The 19,490-nt window shown below is 41.7% G+C and overlaps 1 protein-coding gene across 1 annotated transcript in view; it reads right to left on the reverse strand.

Annotated features, from left to right (window-relative positions):
• Positions 1–10,890: 10,890 nt before the first annotated feature.
• Positions 10,891–19,490, reverse strand: part of LOC121364561 (cytochrome b-245 heavy chain) — a 22,075-nt gene continuing 13,475 nt past the window's right edge. The window contains exons 7-13 of the mRNA XM_041487942.1: positions 17,217–17,346; positions 16,221–16,313; positions 14,637–14,890; positions 14,188–14,350; positions 13,223–13,369; positions 11,919–12,043; positions 10,891–11,194 (exon numbers count right to left, since the gene is read on the reverse strand). Coding sequence (XP_041343876.1) covers positions 11,068–11,194; positions 11,919–12,043; positions 13,223–13,369; positions 14,188–14,350; positions 14,637–14,890; positions 16,221–16,313; positions 17,217–17,346 — 1,039 coding nt within the window. The 3' untranslated portion in view covers positions 10,891–11,067. The remainder of the gene's footprint in view (positions 11,195–11,918; positions 12,044–13,222; positions 13,370–14,187; positions 14,351–14,636; positions 14,891–16,220; positions 16,314–17,216; positions 17,347–19,490) is intronic.

Genomic DNA, 19,490 nt, shown 5'->3' on the forward strand with positions numbered 1-19,490 from the left:
AAATGCAGCAATAAACCCAGCTGTACCACGGCTCCAAAGCCATGCAGTCACATTTATGTTGTGCTGCCTGTGAGCTGCTCTGCCTGCTGGGTCCCTGCCAGGTAAGGGGTCTGTGGACATGGGTCCTGTATGGAATGGTTTCTCTCTCCCCCCTCCTCGAAGAAAGCTGCAGCCAAACACCACATGCCCACAGAGGGTGATTTTTCTATTTCATTGAATCTAAATCACCATTGAGTAACTGCAGATAACATAATTTTAGCTCCCATGGCCCACCAAGCATCTGTTTTCAGACACAGGAAGCATATGTGGCAGCAGCTGTATTTGTTACATAAAAGTTTTCTAAAAAGAAACAGGGTTGTGCCCTGAAAACACCATCCAATGTCTGATCTAAAATGACTTGAAAAGGGGAGTAAGAGTCACAGAAACACCTCCCTGGTCATTATGATTTGTGTTTGCATTTACCCTCATGCAAAGGAGCTACTGGGCTCACAGAGCCCAAGTACTTGAAGCAGAAGAGATGGAAAGGCAAGTTTTGTAGTGACACTAACATTTTGAAATGTTACAGTTTTACTATAGGTACAGTTTTACAGTTTTACCAGTATGTATATTACTAACAGAGTTTGTAATCTATGCTTATGAGGCTTCACAGCATAGAGGTGACAGAGTTCAGAATCAAAGCCATCAAAATCCCCCATGCAGAGGGGAAGGCAGTGAGATGGACTGAACTGGCTCAGCTGCCACACCTTCAGACTGCTTCCCAGTCAGCATGTTCTCCTCCTCATAGGCCTATATTGGGTGTAATTAAAACAATTTCTGAACAGCACCTCCTAGAGTATGAAACATTATCATCCTAGCTGCAAAATATCCACACATGTGTAATCACCTTAGGAAGAAATCAAACATTCCCTGCTCTATGATTTTGTAGAGTTTACTGCAGTTGAGGCATCCCTTATTCAGTGATTATTCACAATCAGCTGGGTGAAATTAGAGGTTGGGGGAAGGGGTCTTTCTATGGAATGGCCATATACACACATATATATGTATTTCTAAATGTGTTCATCCCTTTTTATTTATCCAAATTTCTAACCATTTTGAGTCAAACATAGACAATTTTTTTAAATTTAAAATTTCATCTATTGTTGCTTATTTCCACTTCACTAATATCTAGGTGTCAAGACAAGGACTCCAACAGTGCTCATACAAACAAATATCCAAACAGAGATAATGCAGTTCAGCATTTAGATATTAGCCAGCAGAAGTGAGAGGGTGAGGTAACAGCAAATTTGTGGCTGCCTTTACTGGGGCTGACAGCACTCTGCTCCAAGCACTCATGACTTTATCCAACCTCTGTCAATAACTCTGGGGGCTTTCTTTTTTTTCCCTCTGTGAGCTTCTACAGCAGCTGTTGAAAGTTGTCTGGCCAAATCTCACAAGAATCTACTGCAGGGTTTCAAGTGAGGTCATTTGTTAGGCTGAAATATATTCATGGCTATGTAAGAACCTCACAGATGAATGCTGTAATAGCTGTAAAGTGTTCATGACTGAGTTAAATGCTTCAGGAAATTAATCTTAAGCAGTAGGCAGGGTAGTAGCTGGGTGGTCTGGTGATGTGAGCAAATTATAGTTCCCTATTTCATGGCACTCATTGCAGGTCCTCTGAGTAGTAGTTGAAATGATTTTTTTTGTGGGGAAAAACTTTGCAAAAGCTGGCTTTAGAAAGGAAGGAACTGAGAAGACTTAATTTAAAGTTTATATCTGGATCAGCTGAGGCTTAGGGATCAGAGCTGAGATCTTCCAAGCTCATCTCTTCGTAGCATTGCTTTGATATCATAAGCAACTTACACAGCTGCCTTTGGGGTGTGTGTGTGTCTGTGTGAAGTTTAGGCTTCATTTAAAAAGCAACTGGAAAATGCATGCTTTTCTGCATGCTCTCCAAGGGTAGCTCCACATGAAGCAAGCCCAGACCTCTCTGAACAGGCAGTTCTGCTGCTGGTTCCAGGGACAGCTGCAGCAGGAGAGCAGTGGGCTGGGGTGGCTGGTGGGGCCAGCCAAGGAAGATAAGTCCTGCCTGCAGGCTTGGAAGTCATAGTTATGGCACATAACAGAAATGTGTTACACAACAGCCAGGGGCAGTTATGGTTGTGCCATTCCTCTTGAAACCCTTATTTTCTGTCAAACTGTCACAGCCTCCAGGAAACACTGGGCTGCCAACTGCCTGTCTTTGCTGGCTGGCAGATACCCCACAGATGCTCCTCTTCTTTCCCCACTGGGAATTCCAGAGTCAGGGCACAGCTGTGAGCTGGCTGTGACAGTCACCCACACATCTTCTGACTTGGGCTGGTTTGGCATTACCTGTTGGGCCCAGTCAAAGGAAGTTTTTGTACTCATGCTTAACTACAGATGTTACATACTTTTAGTACCAGTGTTGCAACTACTTAAAATGCCTTCCCTTGAGAAGAGATGCAGAACTGACATTCATGTGTTAGAATAATGGTATCTATTGATACTGAAGAGATGTCAGTAAATTAAATATAAAGTTGGTGTTACATATTGCCTCCTTCAGTCACCCACTGCAGCTGTCAAGGGGCTGGACAATCTTCTAAGTACTTTCTCTTTTATAAGCAAACTTGAAACTGAGAAAAGCAAAGCAGAGAGGCAGTGTGAAAGGGGCAAGGAAAACACCAACAGCTGAAACAGAAACTGAAGAAAAAACTGAGCTTCCAATTTACTTCTTATTTTCAATACTCCAATTCATAGAGCCAACCCTGACATGCATCTGAATTTACAAAACCTGGTCTCTATCCCTCCCTTTTCCAGTAACCCATTTGTTCCCTCAGCTTCTGTCTCACTTCTTTAGGAAAACAGATTAAACAAATAAGCCTAACTTGGAAATCAATCTTGAGCATTGCTCAAACTGTAGGCACTGAAATGTGTGTTTCTGGTTCTCCAGAACAGTAGCAGCAGCAGCAGTAGTAGTATTGTTATTCTCACAATATATTATTACTGTATCCTCCAGAAGCACTAAGTTTGGAGCAATGCCCAGCTATGCTGGATGTTATTCAAACATTAAAGAAACTCCCAACTATATTCAGTTTGAATGTGGAGGGAAAACTGAAATGGATGGACACAAGAAGTCCTAGGAACACAAAGTAGTATCAGGCACTCCAAACCCAGCGGTTCTAGAATGGAATTTGTGCCCAGCAGTTGTTTCAGGATGAGGACAGAGATTAAGTGTCTGAAAAAGGTCATTGCTGAACAGGTTGGTGCTGGCTGTTGGGAGCAAAACAACTGAGGGGTAGGGACTTTCGTGCTTAGAAACTTTACTCACAGCACTGAGAGTCACACCGAGCTAGAAGTCAGACAGAAGAAAGTTTAAGATGAAAATGGGTGAGTCAACAACATTATAAAATAATTTTTCAGGTATGGATGGAAGAGAAGAAAGTTTGGTAATTGTATTAGCAAGAAATTCCTTCTGTTTACTTGTTAAAAATGAGAGCATTCTTGGGTTGGGTGGAGAACAACACAACGAGGTGAGAGGTTCCCCTTGTAGCACGTGTGACATTTACAAGGTATGCAAAGTCCTGGGCAACCTTTCCCACAGACACTTTCCTCAGCAGGAGTAAATACCTGCTTGGCATGTAGGGCAGCTCTTTGCCAGCTTGCCTTGCCAGTATTTTCTCTTCTGATACTGTTCCTTATGCAATTACAAAATGCAAAAGCTGTCCCCATTATCTGGCAATGAACAAAGTGTTTTCATCCTTTGGTAGGGGGAGAGCCAGTAGCTTGAAAGAAATTAAAGGGCTGTGGGCATTACCTAAAAAAGGAGGGAACATCTGGTACTTCTGAAGGGGAAGTGGCATCCGAATGGGCTACAGCTTAGTCTTTGCAAATGACTTGAAAGTGACACGAGGGCTTTCATAATTTTCTTGGGTTTGGGGCTGGTTTCTGTTTCTTACATAAATGCAAGTGTGTCTGGTAAATTTTCCTAGTAGTCAGTTGCCTGTATTTATCACCCTCTGACTCATCTGAGAAATGCAGATTTTTCATGCAGTGTGAACACTTGGGGGATGCTGGTTTTCCCACCCAGTCTCAGAAGCTCAGGCTCATACAGTGTCTGTCATCATGTCAGCTATTTCCTGGGCTGCATCAGCAGCACTGTGGGCAGCAGGTGAAGCAGGGGATTCAGCCCCTCTGCTCTGCAGCGCTGAGACCCCACCTGCAGAGCTGAGTCCAGCACAGGGGGTTCCAGCACAGGAAGGACATCACAGAATTCACAGTATTCATGGAATTCACAGAATTCACAGAATGACTGGGTTGGAAGAGACCTTCAAAATCGAATCCAACCCAGCCCCAACACCTCAACTAAACCATGGCACCAAGTGCCACATCCAGTCTTTGTTAAACACATCCAGGGATGGTGACTCCACCACCTCCCTGGGCAGACAATTCCAGTACTTTATCACTCTTTCAGTAAAAAAACTTTTTCCTGATATCCAACCTATATTTCCCTTGGCACAGCTTAAGACTGTGTCCTCTGGTTCTGTCAGCTGCTGCCTGGAGAAAGAGACCGACCCCACCTGCTCCTTCTGGGCACACTATTCTTGACACAGGCCAGGATGTCTTTGGCCTTCTTTGCCACCAGGACACACACATCGACCCTGGAGAGAGCCCAGAGGAGGCCACCAAGATGATCCATGGGGATGGAGAACCTCTGCTGTGAGGAAAGGCTGAAAGAACTGGGATTGTTCAGCCTGGAGAGGAGAAGGCTTTGGGGAGATCTAATTGTGGCCTTCCAGTACCTGAAGGGACCTGACAAGAAAGATGGAGCAAGACTCTTAACAAGAGCCTGGAGTGACAGGACAAGGGGAATGGGTTCAAACTGACAGACAGTAGGTTTAGATTAGATATAAAGGAGAAACCCTTTACAGTGGGAGTGGTAAGATACTGGGACAAGTTGTCACAGAAGCTGTGGCTGCCCAATCCCTGGAAGCGTTCAAGGCAAGGCTGGACTGGACTCTGAGCAACCTGGTCCAGAGAAAGTTCTCCCTGACCACGACAGGAGGGTTGGGATGAGATGATCTTCGAGGTCACCTTCCAACCCAAACCATTCTGTGATCATCTCACTTCAAGATCTTTCCCCAGATGTTTCTACAAAGATCTCCTCTCTAATCTGTACCCTGCTCACTCACACTTAACCACCCCACCCCCACGGGAGCTTTTAGAGCATAAAGCACTTACAGAGGGCAGCAGTGCATAAAGGGCTTTTATAGGATATTGTCTTTTTGCAGGCTATAAACAGTGGAAAATTCTGTAAATACACTGAGCTATTGGCTTTACACTGCAATGCTCAGGCCAACACTCACATCACTGTGGTTACCCAGGAGGAGAGCTTGGGGGGTTCGGAGTGTTTGCTTGGGGAAAAGCTGCTGGAATGCTCCAGGCAGTGGTGTGAGGCTACACAACAAACCTGCAGTCTCCAGATAGTCAGTTCATTCAATGTGATGGCTTTACAGTGGTACCAGCTGATCATCCAACAGATTCATGCAAATACAGGCAATGGAACATTCATTAAATTACCAACAGCAATGACTAACTTGATGCAAGATTTGCTGGCTAAGTTTGCGGCACAGACTCAGCTGCCTGCCTCAGAGGATGTGAAAGGGCAGGGAAATGGCTCCTTTCCAGGTGCATCAACAACTGTAGCAGAGACTATAGCCTTCAGAGGTTTCCTGTAAAGTGAATACAAGCTAATACTGGGACACTGAGCATCAGTTAGTCCTCTGTAAGTAAAATTTCACTGCAGCTCATGTTGCTATCCTGTACAAGCTGTTTTTGCCATAATTTATTTTGGATTGTAGCCATAGGTTTTTGCTATCAAGTCCTTAATTTATTCATGTGAGATGAACAAGAGTGATGGACAGTGATCCACTTACTGACTTAACCATTTGCAGCCCTATTACAGTGAGAGTACTGCATGAATTGGTAACAGCTGTAGAGAGAGCTTCATAATTTGAGTCAGAAGATGGCTGCTCACAACCTACACATTCTTTTTCTGTCTCCTCAGGGGAATTTACTTTAGAAACTGTTTCTCACAGTTGGTTTGCAGCCTTTGCTGATTATTTCCTTTCTGCTGTCTGAGCAAGGATAAGGTTTCAGAGGGCTTGAGTGAATTCAGCACCTGAAAAGAGGCTTGAGCTAGCACTGGTTGCCTCAGATGAAAGGGAAGTATGAGAAAAAAGCAGAGAGGGTGGTAAAACCTCAGCAGCAATTGCCTTCATTAACTGTTCATGGGAACTAGTACAGCCTTGGCTTGTCCTGCAGGGATATTCACTTATGCCCTGGCTCCATGGCATTGCAGGGTAGAAAACCCTTTGGTCTATAGAGGAAAAGAGTCTGTGATATGAAATTGGACAATTTCTGTGCCAAAATGCCCTGCTGTTTACACTGGTGCTGACAGCTGCATTTTGGCCTGTTAACTGCAAGATTACAGCAATTGCCTTGTTCCAGCTCTTCCCTATGCCATTTCTGCACCCAGGAAAATTACACCTGAATTTTATGAGTGTTCTCCATCATTCAGAGAGAATCTTACACAGCAACAGTGCAGATCCCAGATTTTTGCACAGCCATATAAAAAGACAAAACCAACACAGGAAGTATCTACGCTCCAAAGATGACTTGGCCAAACACATCTCTGCAATTTGTCTGCTCTGAAGGTCAAAAAACTTAGGCTGAATGGTATTTGCATATTTTCTGGCCCTAAACCCAGTTGACCTACAAGTGTAAAACAAAATCAACCAAGGAGTTACTTGCAGGACACTTTGCTTTATAGATTGTTTCCAGAATAAGAAAACATTTCTTTCAAGGGAGACAGATGGTCTGATTCTCCCTTCATTGGCCTTTCCTTCCTCTATCCCTTCCTCCAGCTATGATAATTATTTGCAAGGTGGCTCAGTATTTTAGGGGGTAGTGAGATGGGTTTTTTTGGCCATGTCCCTCATTTCTGAACAATGAAAATTAAATATAGGTCAAATGCAAGGCTTTTTTTACAGGACAAATATACAAAAATTGACTCACATATGCCAAAAAATCTAGAACAGAGCAGCTCATAAATTTCTTTCATTTTAGAATTTAACATAAAAATCATTAAGCAGACGGAGAAAATATTATTGGAGAGGTCTAAAACAGTCTGATTTGTCAGTCCAGAGGTGGCTACTGCCCTGCTCTGTTTGTAGTGACAGGGGAGGTTGCAGCAGAACCATGTTTGTGAGATGAGCACTGCAGTGGTTGGAGCTGAGGTGAAGCCCTTGTGCCTCTCCCTGAGCTTGCATTGGGCACAAGCACTTAAAACATTGGCAAAAACATCACGGGAGATGGAGATTGAGAGGAAATTTTCAGAGATTGGTGACGGAAGGAATGAGAAGTGAAGCTGGGGCAGCAGCAATTGGTAGAAGAAATGGACAGAGAGAAATCAGTGGTAGCTCTCTGGGCAGAAAGTCAGCACTTTGCCAGGCAGAAGAGTACCAGAGCAGAGGGAGGGAATGGGGCCTGCAGGGGTGCAGAACGGGACTGGAAAGCATTTGTCATCTTTCAGCAAGTCTTTCGACAATTTTCCACTCCACTGTGATTAATTTTGCTGTTAGTCTGGGCTGGTTTGTGTGTGGTGAATGTAAATGAGACCAGTAGGTTGTTAAGGTCTGTACCAAATGCAAAACTGAATGTCTGATTCATGACAAGTAACTGCTCTGGCTTGTCTTTGTGCAACTGGTGCTGTTTTACACGGTCAGGCATGAGGATCGTGATCCTGCCAACATTTACAACTGCAGCATCTTAATGTGTGCTCCTAAATTCCTTTGAGCACACATAACTATGTGTTCAGACACTTGGCTCTGCATTCTACAAGAAACCCATTGAAACATTAAAATAATATAAGCAGTTAATATCAACTTGCTAGAAGCACTCCAAAATAGAGCAGTATCCTTAGGAAAAGTGCCATAACAAGACTTGAACATTTTTTTGTTTGTTCAAAAATACCTTGTATTTCACAGGCAGCTTTTTTCGTCAGTTTTGGGTGTTTTTTTTCCATTTCTAATTTAGTGTAACCCACCATCTGGGAACTGAAAGGCAGAAAATCCCCACCCAGCAGGGAAAGTCTTACAAGACTTTGAAGAGGAAGACCTATTTGCAGATGGGTTGGTTTCCTACCATTATGGTGATCAGGCACAGTAGCACTTTTTTTGTAGCCTGAAACTTGGATTTCATTTGCCCTTATTTACATTTGGCAAGTAGGGAGCAGAGAAGGAACCAGGGGTATGAGAGATGAGACCCAGTCATACCAAGTTCTTGCTTGAATACATCACCTGAGCATGGCCCAGTTCCAGGTCCTCTCCAAAGCCCCCTTCCAGTTTCCAAGAAAAGCTGAGGGCAGTGGGAGCCAGAGCTGCCCAGCACCCCAGAGGGTCACAGCCTTTAAATGTAAGGGTAACTACAGTGAATTGGAGAGTGAGGATATTGAGGAATTAACTAACTGCTTATTTCAGATGACTACCTATGGGAAGACAAAGAAAATATTGCATAAGAAGGGAAGGAAAACATCCTGGGCTGAGGCCATAAGTGACCTTTGAATTTAACTCCTAATTGCTTCCATTAGTTGAAACAGTTATTTTAATAATCCAACAACTGGCTTTTCTTGCCCTCAGCAGAACATTTGTCATTAGAACAGGTAAATTTTTCACACTGAGGCAGAGATCAGACTTCAGGACACTTCGTAATACACAGAAGGAGGAATTTTTCAGGCAGAGGTCCAGCTAATAGCAATGATTGCAAGCAGTGGCATTTGGCTGCAAAAGTGAGTGTCCTTGAAGCTCACCTGTATCCTACTGCCCTTAGGACTCAAACTAATTTGTTTCTTATGTTTGTATTTCACTGCAATCCATTTCACTCTTGTATCCTAGATTTAAGAAAATATTAATGTTCAGACCATAACTGATTGTGCATGGCTTGCTATTTTAGCAGGATTTAATATAACTAACTTTTGAAAAAAACTGAGAAACTGTCACTTATTCTTTCATATGTTTTAGGAAGACAATGATTTATTAATAAACACAGAATTACAATTTCTGAGTTCAAGTTGACAAGCCCTCGTACAAGTGCAGCTGGTCAGGGAATGCCACTGCAACTGACTGAATAAGGAAAGATTCCTGATGTTTTAAGAACAAACATGTCAATGCATAGAAAATTAATGGTGAATTAAAATGCACCTCTCCAAGACTCTTCTTATGATAAATATGCTGTCTTCATGTGACCCCTTGCAATTCCTCCTTGCCCACTTTATAAGATTATAAAAGCCTGATCACATTTCCATTAAAATCAAGGGCAAATATTTCAGTGCTCTTTGCACAGGATGAGACCCTTATATTTTAGTAGCAATATTTACTCCACAGAAGATGTTTCTTTGGATATACTTATGTTCTGTTATGATTTAATAGGTGTGTTTCAGACAGAATTCTGTGGATTTGAATATGGCTCTTCTGAGGGAAAGAACTGGAAAATTCCCCACCAAGAGTTGATCTTTGCCAACATTTGTTGTTAACTGATATTAATAAGTAGGAACTGGTAGGCTGTCTTCCTTAAGTAGCATTCAGAGCCTGAACAGCATTTTAAAATGCCATAAAGGGAGAACACACACCCTGTCTGGCAAGCTGAGGTGTAAAATATGCTACATGCAACCAGATGGCTGCACAAAGCTGACTGAAATTGCAGGAGACCACAGCTTTCTTCTGTGGCTGCAAGAACGTGCCAGGAAGGTCTTGTGCTGTGCAGGAGCTACTGCAGGGCTTGGCTGTGGAGTTTAAAAGTCACAAAGCAGACAACTGGGATGAATGGAAAACATGGTATACTAAACTGTGGCTTTTTCAAGGGTTTTTGCACTTGCTTTTTCATATTTTTTTTTCTATGCTGCTGGCTTTAGTATTTTTTTTTCCTCTCTTGCCAGTATTAAAAGTTTTGGTTCCCTTTTTTTGCTTGTGTTTAAGAACGTGCTACCTGTAATGTGCACCCAGAGGCACTGTGCTGTGTATGGGAGTCTTGTGCACATCAGAAACTTCACCCACAGCTATTCCATAACTGAGAATGAAGGGACCATTGCTTTCTCAAAGCCTGTTTCACCTCAAAGAGGAACAGCTGAGCAATAGGGCCAAAGGCACTGTTTGCATCTAAGAGTGCTTCAGAAAGCACCCATTAAACTATTCAGCAACAGCTTTTTTCAGCCCTTAACACCAGAAATGTCAGTCTTGGAAACACAGAACCTCTTCTTGTATGGCTCCCTGCACGTGAGCCTGAAGATGTGAAAGTGAGGGTGTCCAAAGCAGCAGTGACTCACACACCAGGTGTGGGACTTGAACTGAATCTATCCTTGTCACCCCATCTGCAGCTGGGCTGCTTCTCAGAAGCCCAGGTGGTTCCTTTTCAGTTCCTCACTTTCCTGAGGAGAAGCAGCTTCTTTCCAGCTGCATGTGTTCTCTCTTGCAGAGGATGTTTAAGGCTTACGTTGGAAGCCTGGAATGTGTTGGTGTACAAAGGAGTTTTCCTCTCATAAGGAACTAACTTTGCCAGCCACCCTTTTCCAGCTCCCCTTGTTCCAGTGACTGCTGCAGCCAGGACAAGCTGCCTCCTAATAGCAAGCATTATGCTAGAATACTTTATTGTTTAATAGCACTAAGCTTTATGGGTATGAATTGGCTCCCAAAAGCAAACGACAGCTTCCACTCTTCAGCAGTCATGGCAAATAATAAGAGGATAAAGGCAGTTAATTGAGGGTAAATCCCCTCACACAGACAAAGAAAACAGACTTCTACTAAATAACCAGCACATGGAGGGCAATGAAAACTTCCCTAAGGTAAAACTTGACTCTTTTATTCTACCACAGAGCCAAAATCATTCCCAAGAAGCAAAGGGACCTGCATTAGTGTAGCTGAAATTCAGAAGCTGGGCTGTCCTTCCCAGACTCCAAACAGAAAAACAGATTCAGTCTTTAGACTTTGCTTTTAATGACTCCCGCTTGCTTCAGAGTTAGAAATTTTCTTTGTTAAAAATGAAGTGTACTCCTCGTGGATCAGCTTCTGAGTTGCTGATGCTCTGCTTGTTGAGTGTGTCAGCCAAGCCCTCAGGGCCACAGAGAAAAACACCTATTCTGGAGCTGTTAAGAAAATGAAAATATGGTCAGAAACCATGAGCATATGGAGCAGCTGGATATTCTCCATGTAAATCATTTTTATGTTCTATAGATGCAAGGTTTTTTCCCAATTACAGGAATTGAAGTAGAACTGGATGTCTATCCCCTAAACCTTATAACCCTTTCAAACTTATTGCTGCTTGTAAAGCAAATGTTGGGCTAAATCTCAGCTCAGACTTGGTCAGTGAAGACAGGTTTATTTACCTCACTGAATCAAAGAAATAGAGATTCAAAGAGCTTATGGCACAAATTCTTGAGAGGAGTTTTCTGGAATTTTCCTGCAAATTTTGGGTGGCTAGCTAAAGATTATCCATATTCAGGTTTGGTTTCTAGAGGTAGAAAGTGGTTTTGGAGGTCTTTAGACACCACCTAATATTCCTATTTATTTCAGCTAGAAGAATAGGAAGAATAGATTCATTTTTCCCTAAATCTTCTGCTAGTAATTAGACAATCCAAGAAATATCTTGTGGAAAAGGAATGATTTTTTTAAAAAATTGTAGGCCAAAATAATTTGTTCAAGATCATAGATCATGTCCATGGCTGAAAAAAAAAAAATAGCTGAAGATAGGTAGGGGAAAAAAAATGTTCCTCAAACTTTATCAGCCAAAGGAAGAAGATTGTGCTGTATGGTGTGTATGGCCATTAAATAGAGGAAGTCCACAGACACCATAAATTTGCAAAGGTTTACCCAGGATGCTTCCCTGCAATCGTTTTGAACTCATTTTCCCAGTTAGGTCTTCCATACAAGGTTTTCTGTTTCAGTCCTGTAATCACATCCTTCTCTTCTTCATGATGCACTACAAAGTGAGTGGCCTGTGGGAAATGAAAGACAAGGGACAGATAAATACAGCAGCATTGTGTTCTGGTTAAAAAAATTAAAAAAAAAAAAAGTCAATACTGACGGAATTATTTCCCTAATGAGATGATGGAATTCATGGTGTTTTGCAAGGAAAGCTAAGACTGATCAAATCCTGTCTATCAGTGTCTACTCCTTCCTTCTCACCAGACTGGGTGATCTCAAGAGTTAAAGCTATGAAACACTGACACAGCAATTAATTGTAGGGTTTTTTCAATTAACAGGTTTAGTCTAAGAACTCTAACATGGGACTGCAAATTACAAAATCCTTTCCCTTCAAATACAATAGCATGACTCCCTTGATCATAACGAAATCCTGCCAGTTTGTTCTCTGGAAGGTTTGATCCACATGAGGAGGTCTTGCCTGTGTAACTTCCAGCTATATCAGCTAAGTCAAGAAAAGAGGAAGAGAAGATGTGGTTAAAGGCACAAACTCAGGCCTTACAGAGTTCTGTAGCCCTTTTATATGAGACAAAAAAAGCTGCAGGTAACTTTATCCCCAAGGAAAAAATGTGGGACTTTTCTTCTTTCCCTTTTCTTTTTTTGATATTGCATATGTGATAGCTTCCTTGCTGCTCCCCCTCCCTGTCTGTCTAGCTGAGCTTTGGGCACATGGTGAATTTTGCAATGGTGAGATAAATGTAATATAAAACATCACTAAAAGTAACAGAGTGAGAGCCTTTCCTGACTCAATCCCACATTCTCAAGTGTCTGCTCCTTTGCATCCCCACAGCAACCTACTAGCACAGGACCAGAGAGCTCATGAGTCCTGAAACAAATATGCTGCTGTGGTTCAAGCTTTGTGAATTGACTTACTTGGTTCCTAAAGCTCTTAATTGCATGCTTTAGGCAGCTTCAGCAGTTTTAGAGACTTGTACATGGTCAGCTGAGGTTCCTCCTGTGAACAAAGCCTGCTTCCCACAGAGCACAGCCAGAGGAAACCAGAAAGGAAATCAGTGCACATGAACAGCTGATCCCATGTAAATTCTGATGGATAACACCTGTCTGCACTCAAAACCTCTGGGAGGCAGATGGATGCCCAGGATAAAAGACCATTTGAATAATTATGAGAACAAATTTTCTAACATTAACCTCAGTTTTATACTGGGCAGTGATATCCCCCAGTGTGTGGTTACCTGAGTTTCATCCCAGCCTGTAAGGTAGATGTTATAGCTCAGAAACTCTGCGTTATTCTTCTCCTGCATTTGAGCCTCCAGAGATTGCAAGAGGTCAGCAAACCATTCAAAGGCATGAGTGTCCCTGCAAAGCCAGTAGAAATAAATCTGGAAGAGACAAGAATGAGCTGTCAGGGCATACAGGCATTTATGTTTTCCAGGTTTATGTCTGCTGACAGAGTGAGGATTATAGAGTTCTGGTAAAAAATGTCCTGAACACTTCAGTAGATGGTTAGGATGGTATTAAAGCTATTCAGGAACATTGATGCTGAGAGGGTTATAAAACTGAATGACTGACTGCAAGAACAAGGAAATATCTTCTTGTTTCTCTTACACATTTTTAGTTTGCAATGTTTCTCTACTTATCTCCTTGTAAAACAATTTGTTAGGACACAAATAAATGATTTAGCGGTGAACTCTCTTTCTGTCTGCTGGCAGGCAAGGTAAAGTAGGTAAAAAAACCAGTTCTGTTCTCTGAATATGACCACAACTGCAAAGTATGACCCCACACCTCTTCACGGGGAGTTTCCAGGGGCAGGAGGGGAGAGGAGGATGCTTCCATTGCTCTTCTACTTATGAAAAACCTTTCTCTTTGTGCTGGGGGAAGGAATGCAATATTTGCCCAGCCTGTATTAGTGCCTTGAACTTTGTGTTTCTCAAGTACATGAACACCATTTCCACTGCAACTGAAAATCCCCAGGGCCACAGTCAGGACTAGCATGTGTGATTTGGCTTGTAGGCTATTTGTCCTTTCATTATATTTTAGATCCTCCTGTTTTCCTCCTGCTAATCTTGAGAGGCAACAGGACTTTTCCTTCTTTTAGGACTCACGCATGCCTGGAGCCAGATCACCTTTGCTGTGCCTACTTTGATTTGGGCCCTTGGCCCTTGAACAGTTACAGGGGCCTGGAAAGAGGACACAATACCTTCTTGAGCTTTAGGTTGGTGGCATCATGGCAGTATTTGTACCAGACAGACTTGAGGACAGATGCAAAGGGGGTGACCCCTATTCCAGCTCCAACCAGCATCACAGTTTCATAACTGAACACATCCTCACTCGCTGTTCCAAAGGGGCCATCCACAGCTATCCTGGAGTTGAAAGTATGCTTATTAAATCAGCAGTGAATATTTATTAACACCATTTAAAATGACAGTTAAAATGCATTTGTCTGCTACAATGCATATTTGGACTGAATACAAAGGAGAGCAAAAGGAGAGGTGGAGTTGATAGAAAAAAAACTGTAAAGAGGCACCACAGACCCACATCTGTGTCACCATTTAATGTTTGTATCACTGGCAGCATCAAATTGCTTGAGCAATATTTAAACTGCCATAGGTGTTTTTTGACTTTAACATGGAGACTCTTTGTACATACTTGGGCAATTTCCATGCCTCCTGGAATTCTTGTTTATCACAGCCACAGGCATTGAACAAGCCCTCTGTCCAGTCTCCTACGATACGGACATGAATGCTGAAGTAATCCTCTTCTGGAGCAGAAGTCAGTGTAAATGGATGCCATTCCAGTTTAGATACTGCTGGACATTTGACAAAAATGTATTGTCCAACCTCCATCTTGAAGCCTTTTTTCATCATCTGGAGCTCAATTGTCTTGAAGGGATGAATGACCACCTACAGTGAGAAGGGCGATGGGAAAAATAAGGAAAATAAAATGTCTCTTCACTGATGTATCTCACTGATGTATTTACATCCACCATCACTAAGATAATTTCTGCCATGAGAGCAAGGAAAGCAGGTGAAACTTTCTTCCCAGCAGAGCTGAGAGTGAGCAACAGCACCTGACAGGCAGATGAAAGCCTGCAGAGGATGCTGATGTTTTGGTTGAAGTATTTCTCACACTACACTTGCAGTCACTCCAAAGGGCACAGGCCAGGCTGGCACATCTTGTAACACACCACCAGATCTGTGTGTGCACATTGTCAGTTCCAGATTGTCCTTTCCCAGCAGCACAGAGCACAGAGTTAATGGGCCTGACTGTATATATAGGGGAAAAAACACAGGGCTATCCCACAGATATTGGATAGGTAGTACCTCAGGAAATGGATGTTTTCTTGTTTTAGTCGGGTGGGACCTTGGCTAATCTTTAGAAACGATCATCTAGAACAAAAACCAGTAATTCTATCACTCTATTTTTTAATCCAAAAGTTGTCTGCCAAAGTTATTTTTATTTTTCAAAAGAAATTTGCAAGAGGGAGAATCAAGTATTTCTGTGTGTTAATTTAGGTATTAAGTGGTGTTTAGGATTGTGAAGGAAACTTTCTGCCAACAGGGCACAAAAGAGACACCATAGAAATATAGTGTAGAAATGGCCCACAGGATATTTTGGTAAAATTATCAAAAGCACACAAATATTTAAGAGCCTTCCAACATGTCAGCATCATTATAGAGCATGGTAAAAATGCCTAATGTCATCCCCAATGACTTGAACAGGGTGTGTCCTCAGGATGCAGTGCCATGTGAGGAAATTATACTGGGAAAGGCCAGGATAGTTTTCATAAGTTTGAGCTTAGTTCTGTGCTAATTCAGCTATCAGAATTTCAGGATCAGTGTCAATATCTCTGCAACACACCATGGGAATGGAAGCTCAACATTAGATTCTGATATGTAAGATAAACATGCTCTAAATTGCTTTCAGGGGTCATTTGTTCTGTGTCTTAAATTAGTCTCAAGTCTGTAGAATTTCTGCACTGTGGAATTTTTCACCCAATACAAAGAAAATTCATTTCTTTCCTAAGATTCAGTCCTCTCAGTGCCTTAGTTAACTTCCTCCTCTTGCTCACTTTTAGAGGCCACATTTGGATGTTAGATGTTGGCATCATGACAGCAGTCAGAACATTCCTCCCACTGATAACCTGGGTGTGTAGGAGCCTCTGCCTTTGCTGCACCATTTGGAGAAGAGGGTGATGCTTTGCCTGGTGTTAAGTGCAGCATCAGCACTTACCTTTGTGATAACAACCTTCTGCTGTGACCTCCAAAACCGCACCAGCCGCTCGCACAGGTACAGAAACATGGGACCTACCACCCACTTCCATGTCTGTGAGCAGAAAAAAACAAGTCAGATGATTAAAATCACAGAATCATAGAAAGGTTTGGTCTGGAAGAGATCTTAGTGATCATCTAGCTCCAACCCCCCTGCTGTGGACAGGGACACCTTCCACTGGATAAGATGGCAACTTAGATCAAATCAAATCCTGGAAATTCTATAAGCAGAGGTGAAGTTCAAGTAATCTGTGTCCTTTATTAATCAGATTAGGGAATCCTTAAGATATATGACAGCTTCAAAATTATGGTCAGAGGGGGAATTTCTTTCTTTGTTGAGTGTTGCAGCTGGCTTTTTAGTTTTTACTAGAGTTACAGCAAGGTATTTTCCTGCAAGTAATTTTGTCTCTGTCTAAAAAAGAATGTAACGAAGTGAAGTGTGCTATTAAGGTATTATTGACTCAGGTCTGTATTACTACAGGAAAAGGTGTGGTGTCTGTTAACAGATCATTCTGAAATGTGAAAGAAAAACAGCCTGGTTAGTCAATAAAAGCTGAAGTTTCAAATTCACATTTCCAGGGGTGTTATTTTCTTGCCAATGAACATTAGTCCATTAGTAATGTTAAACTATTTATTATGAGTATTATAGCACTTTCTAGATATCCCCAGGAGCCATTACTTTGCAGTTTACTTTTTGGATAAAAGTTCTCAGATACCAATTGCTCTTCTGCTTTGTCTGTCAACTGTGTTTATTTTGTAGCACACTGGAAGTGTGCAGTTTGTCTGGAGTCCATTTCTGCTTACAACCCACTGTGCCCAAATCTCTTGCTTCAAGCAAAGAAAGCTGCCACTGAAGAGTGCTGAGGGTTATATGGTTGGTTTTCTATGCAATTTAAGAAAAAAAAAGAAAACTGTAAGCATTTCCAATTGGATTTACACAGAAGGCAGCTGTTCTTACCATAGGGGGATTCCCTGAAAACTGGGGGATTGGACAAGCCTCAGTCTTGCCCCAGAGAGTGAAGTTCTTGTAGCAAATCTCTGGGTTGTGTTCAGCCAGGCTTTCAGCTGTCTGTCCCCGCACAATACGACTGGGAAAAAAGTAAAGATCATGAAGTCAATGAAATTAAAATGAAAGTGTCTGTTCCTTATTGTTATTCTATTTATGTACTACTGTATTTATGTGGAGTTGTCAATTTCTGCACTGCTACAGCTTTGATACAGATTTACTGCTCTAATCTAACCACAAAGTTACCATTAAAGAAACAAAAATGGGGAGGGAAGTTTGTGGGATAAAATCCTGATTTCAAGGTTAGGTGAGGAACTGAGAGTTATGTCCATTACCACTTCCAGGATGTGGTCACAATTAGAAAGCTCCGTTCTTTTCTGAGTTATCCTACTTTCTTTCTTCAATTAAAAAAAACAAAAAACAAAAAAAAAAAAAAAAAAAACAAAAAAACAACACAAAAAAAAAACAAACAAAAAAAACCCAACAAAACCTGACCAAAAGAAAAAAAAAACAAACAAAAAAAACCCAACAAAACCTGACCAAAAGAAAAAAAAAACAAACAAAAAAAACCCAACAAAACCTGACCAAAAGAAAAAAAAAACAAACAAAAAAAACCCAACAAAACCTGACCAAAAGAAAAAAAAAACAAACAAAAAACCCTAAACCTGGAATGGACAAGTAATCAATTTGCTACTGACCACTACAGAGATTATTTCTTCTGTTTATTTTAGAAATTTGGAGTTCCCTTTCCAACACACATTCTTCCTTTGGCCCTTCTCTCTCTCTAATGCTGTGGAGCAGCTGTTCAGGTGCTATGAATGAATACAGATGCCTTTGACACAAGCAGCTATTGCAGCTTTAGCAGCTTGCATCTGCCAATATTCTTGCTTGGTTTTTTTTTTGTTTATTTGTTTGGTTGGTATTTTTGGTTTTTTTTTTTTTGTTTGTTTGTTTGGTTTTTTTTGTTTTGTTTTGTTTTGTTTTGTTTTGTTTTTTGGGGTTTTGGGGGTTTTTTTTGGGTTTTTTTGGTTTTTTTTTTTTTTTGTATAAGGAATCCTAATTGACCCAGTACAACTGTATTCCCAGTACAACTGTATTTCCAGTAGCAGAACTGGTGCAGAGAGGTAATTTCAGTTTCAAGGGGCAAAAAGCTATTCTTCTTCTTCACTATTTCCTGCCTCTGTCTGGAGTTCTGCCAACCTCAGGATCTTAGTAAAAAATTTCAGATTAAGGTCTGTTGAATTTTCCCTAGAAACTGTCTGCTTCTGATCAGGCTGGTCAGTTTTATGCCAATGTGTTTCTTTGATATCTTCTCCCCATGAATTCTCTTTCTGCTTTTCTAGCTCAGTACCTGTGAACTAGATAACATTTCTGATATTCCAAAAAACCCCACGGTATCTAAGCCATATGCATGCCTAACTTTGTGTGACAGATTTTTCAGAGGATTGTTACAAAACCACTGCTCAGGGTTGAGAGATATTGCTCATAAATATTACTAATTAACCTCTTCTTCATTAAATGTTTGATTAATATCCTGTCTGAAAAATAAAGGGAAGCAGTGACAGTGTCCCAGCAGCATCACGAGTTGCAATTTGCAGGAACATCAGCAGTTACACTTCACTTCCCCACTAATGACAAGGGGTTCAGCTGAGCCATTTCTGGGATGAGTTACAGGAACAGGAGGAACCTATTTCCCCCACTGCCCACCCCACTGCTTAAGAGAAAGGGGGCCTGGGGGTTTTTGCCTTGCTCTATGCTCTGTTCAAGGTTTGACAATGTCATGACCCTGTACAAGAGAAATAAAAAGCTTATTTCCCCTTATTAGTCAGTGTAGATGCTCTTTCTAGTACTGTAATTAAGCTTTCAGCAGTATAGCCTTGTAATTACTTCTTTTTTTGGCTAAAGGTTTTCCTTTAACTCCAAAAGAGTGAACTGCACTTCTGTACCCTCTCCTCTTTGCATTTACTGTGTTGGGAGATTTTGGACATTTGTCTGTGACACAGAGCTCAGGCACAAAAACCATCAGCGCTTCAAAAGTGCTGTAACAGACAAGAATTACAGTAGAGTCAGAGAATTAAATCACACAATGGTTGGATTGGAAGGGACCTTAAAGATCATCCAGTTCCAATTCCCCTGCCATGGGCAGGGACAACTTTCACTGGACCAGGTTGCTCAGAGTCCAGTCCAGCCCGGCCTTGAACAATTCCAGGGATGGGGCAGCCACAG

This window comes from Pyrgilauda ruficollis, unplaced genomic scaffold (genome assembly GCF_017590135.1).
Source record: "Pyrgilauda ruficollis isolate IOZ18807 unplaced genomic scaffold, ASM1759013v1 scaffold85, whole genome shotgun sequence".
NCBI classification, from domain to species: Eukaryota; Metazoa; Chordata; class Aves; order Passeriformes; family Passeridae; genus Pyrgilauda; species Pyrgilauda ruficollis.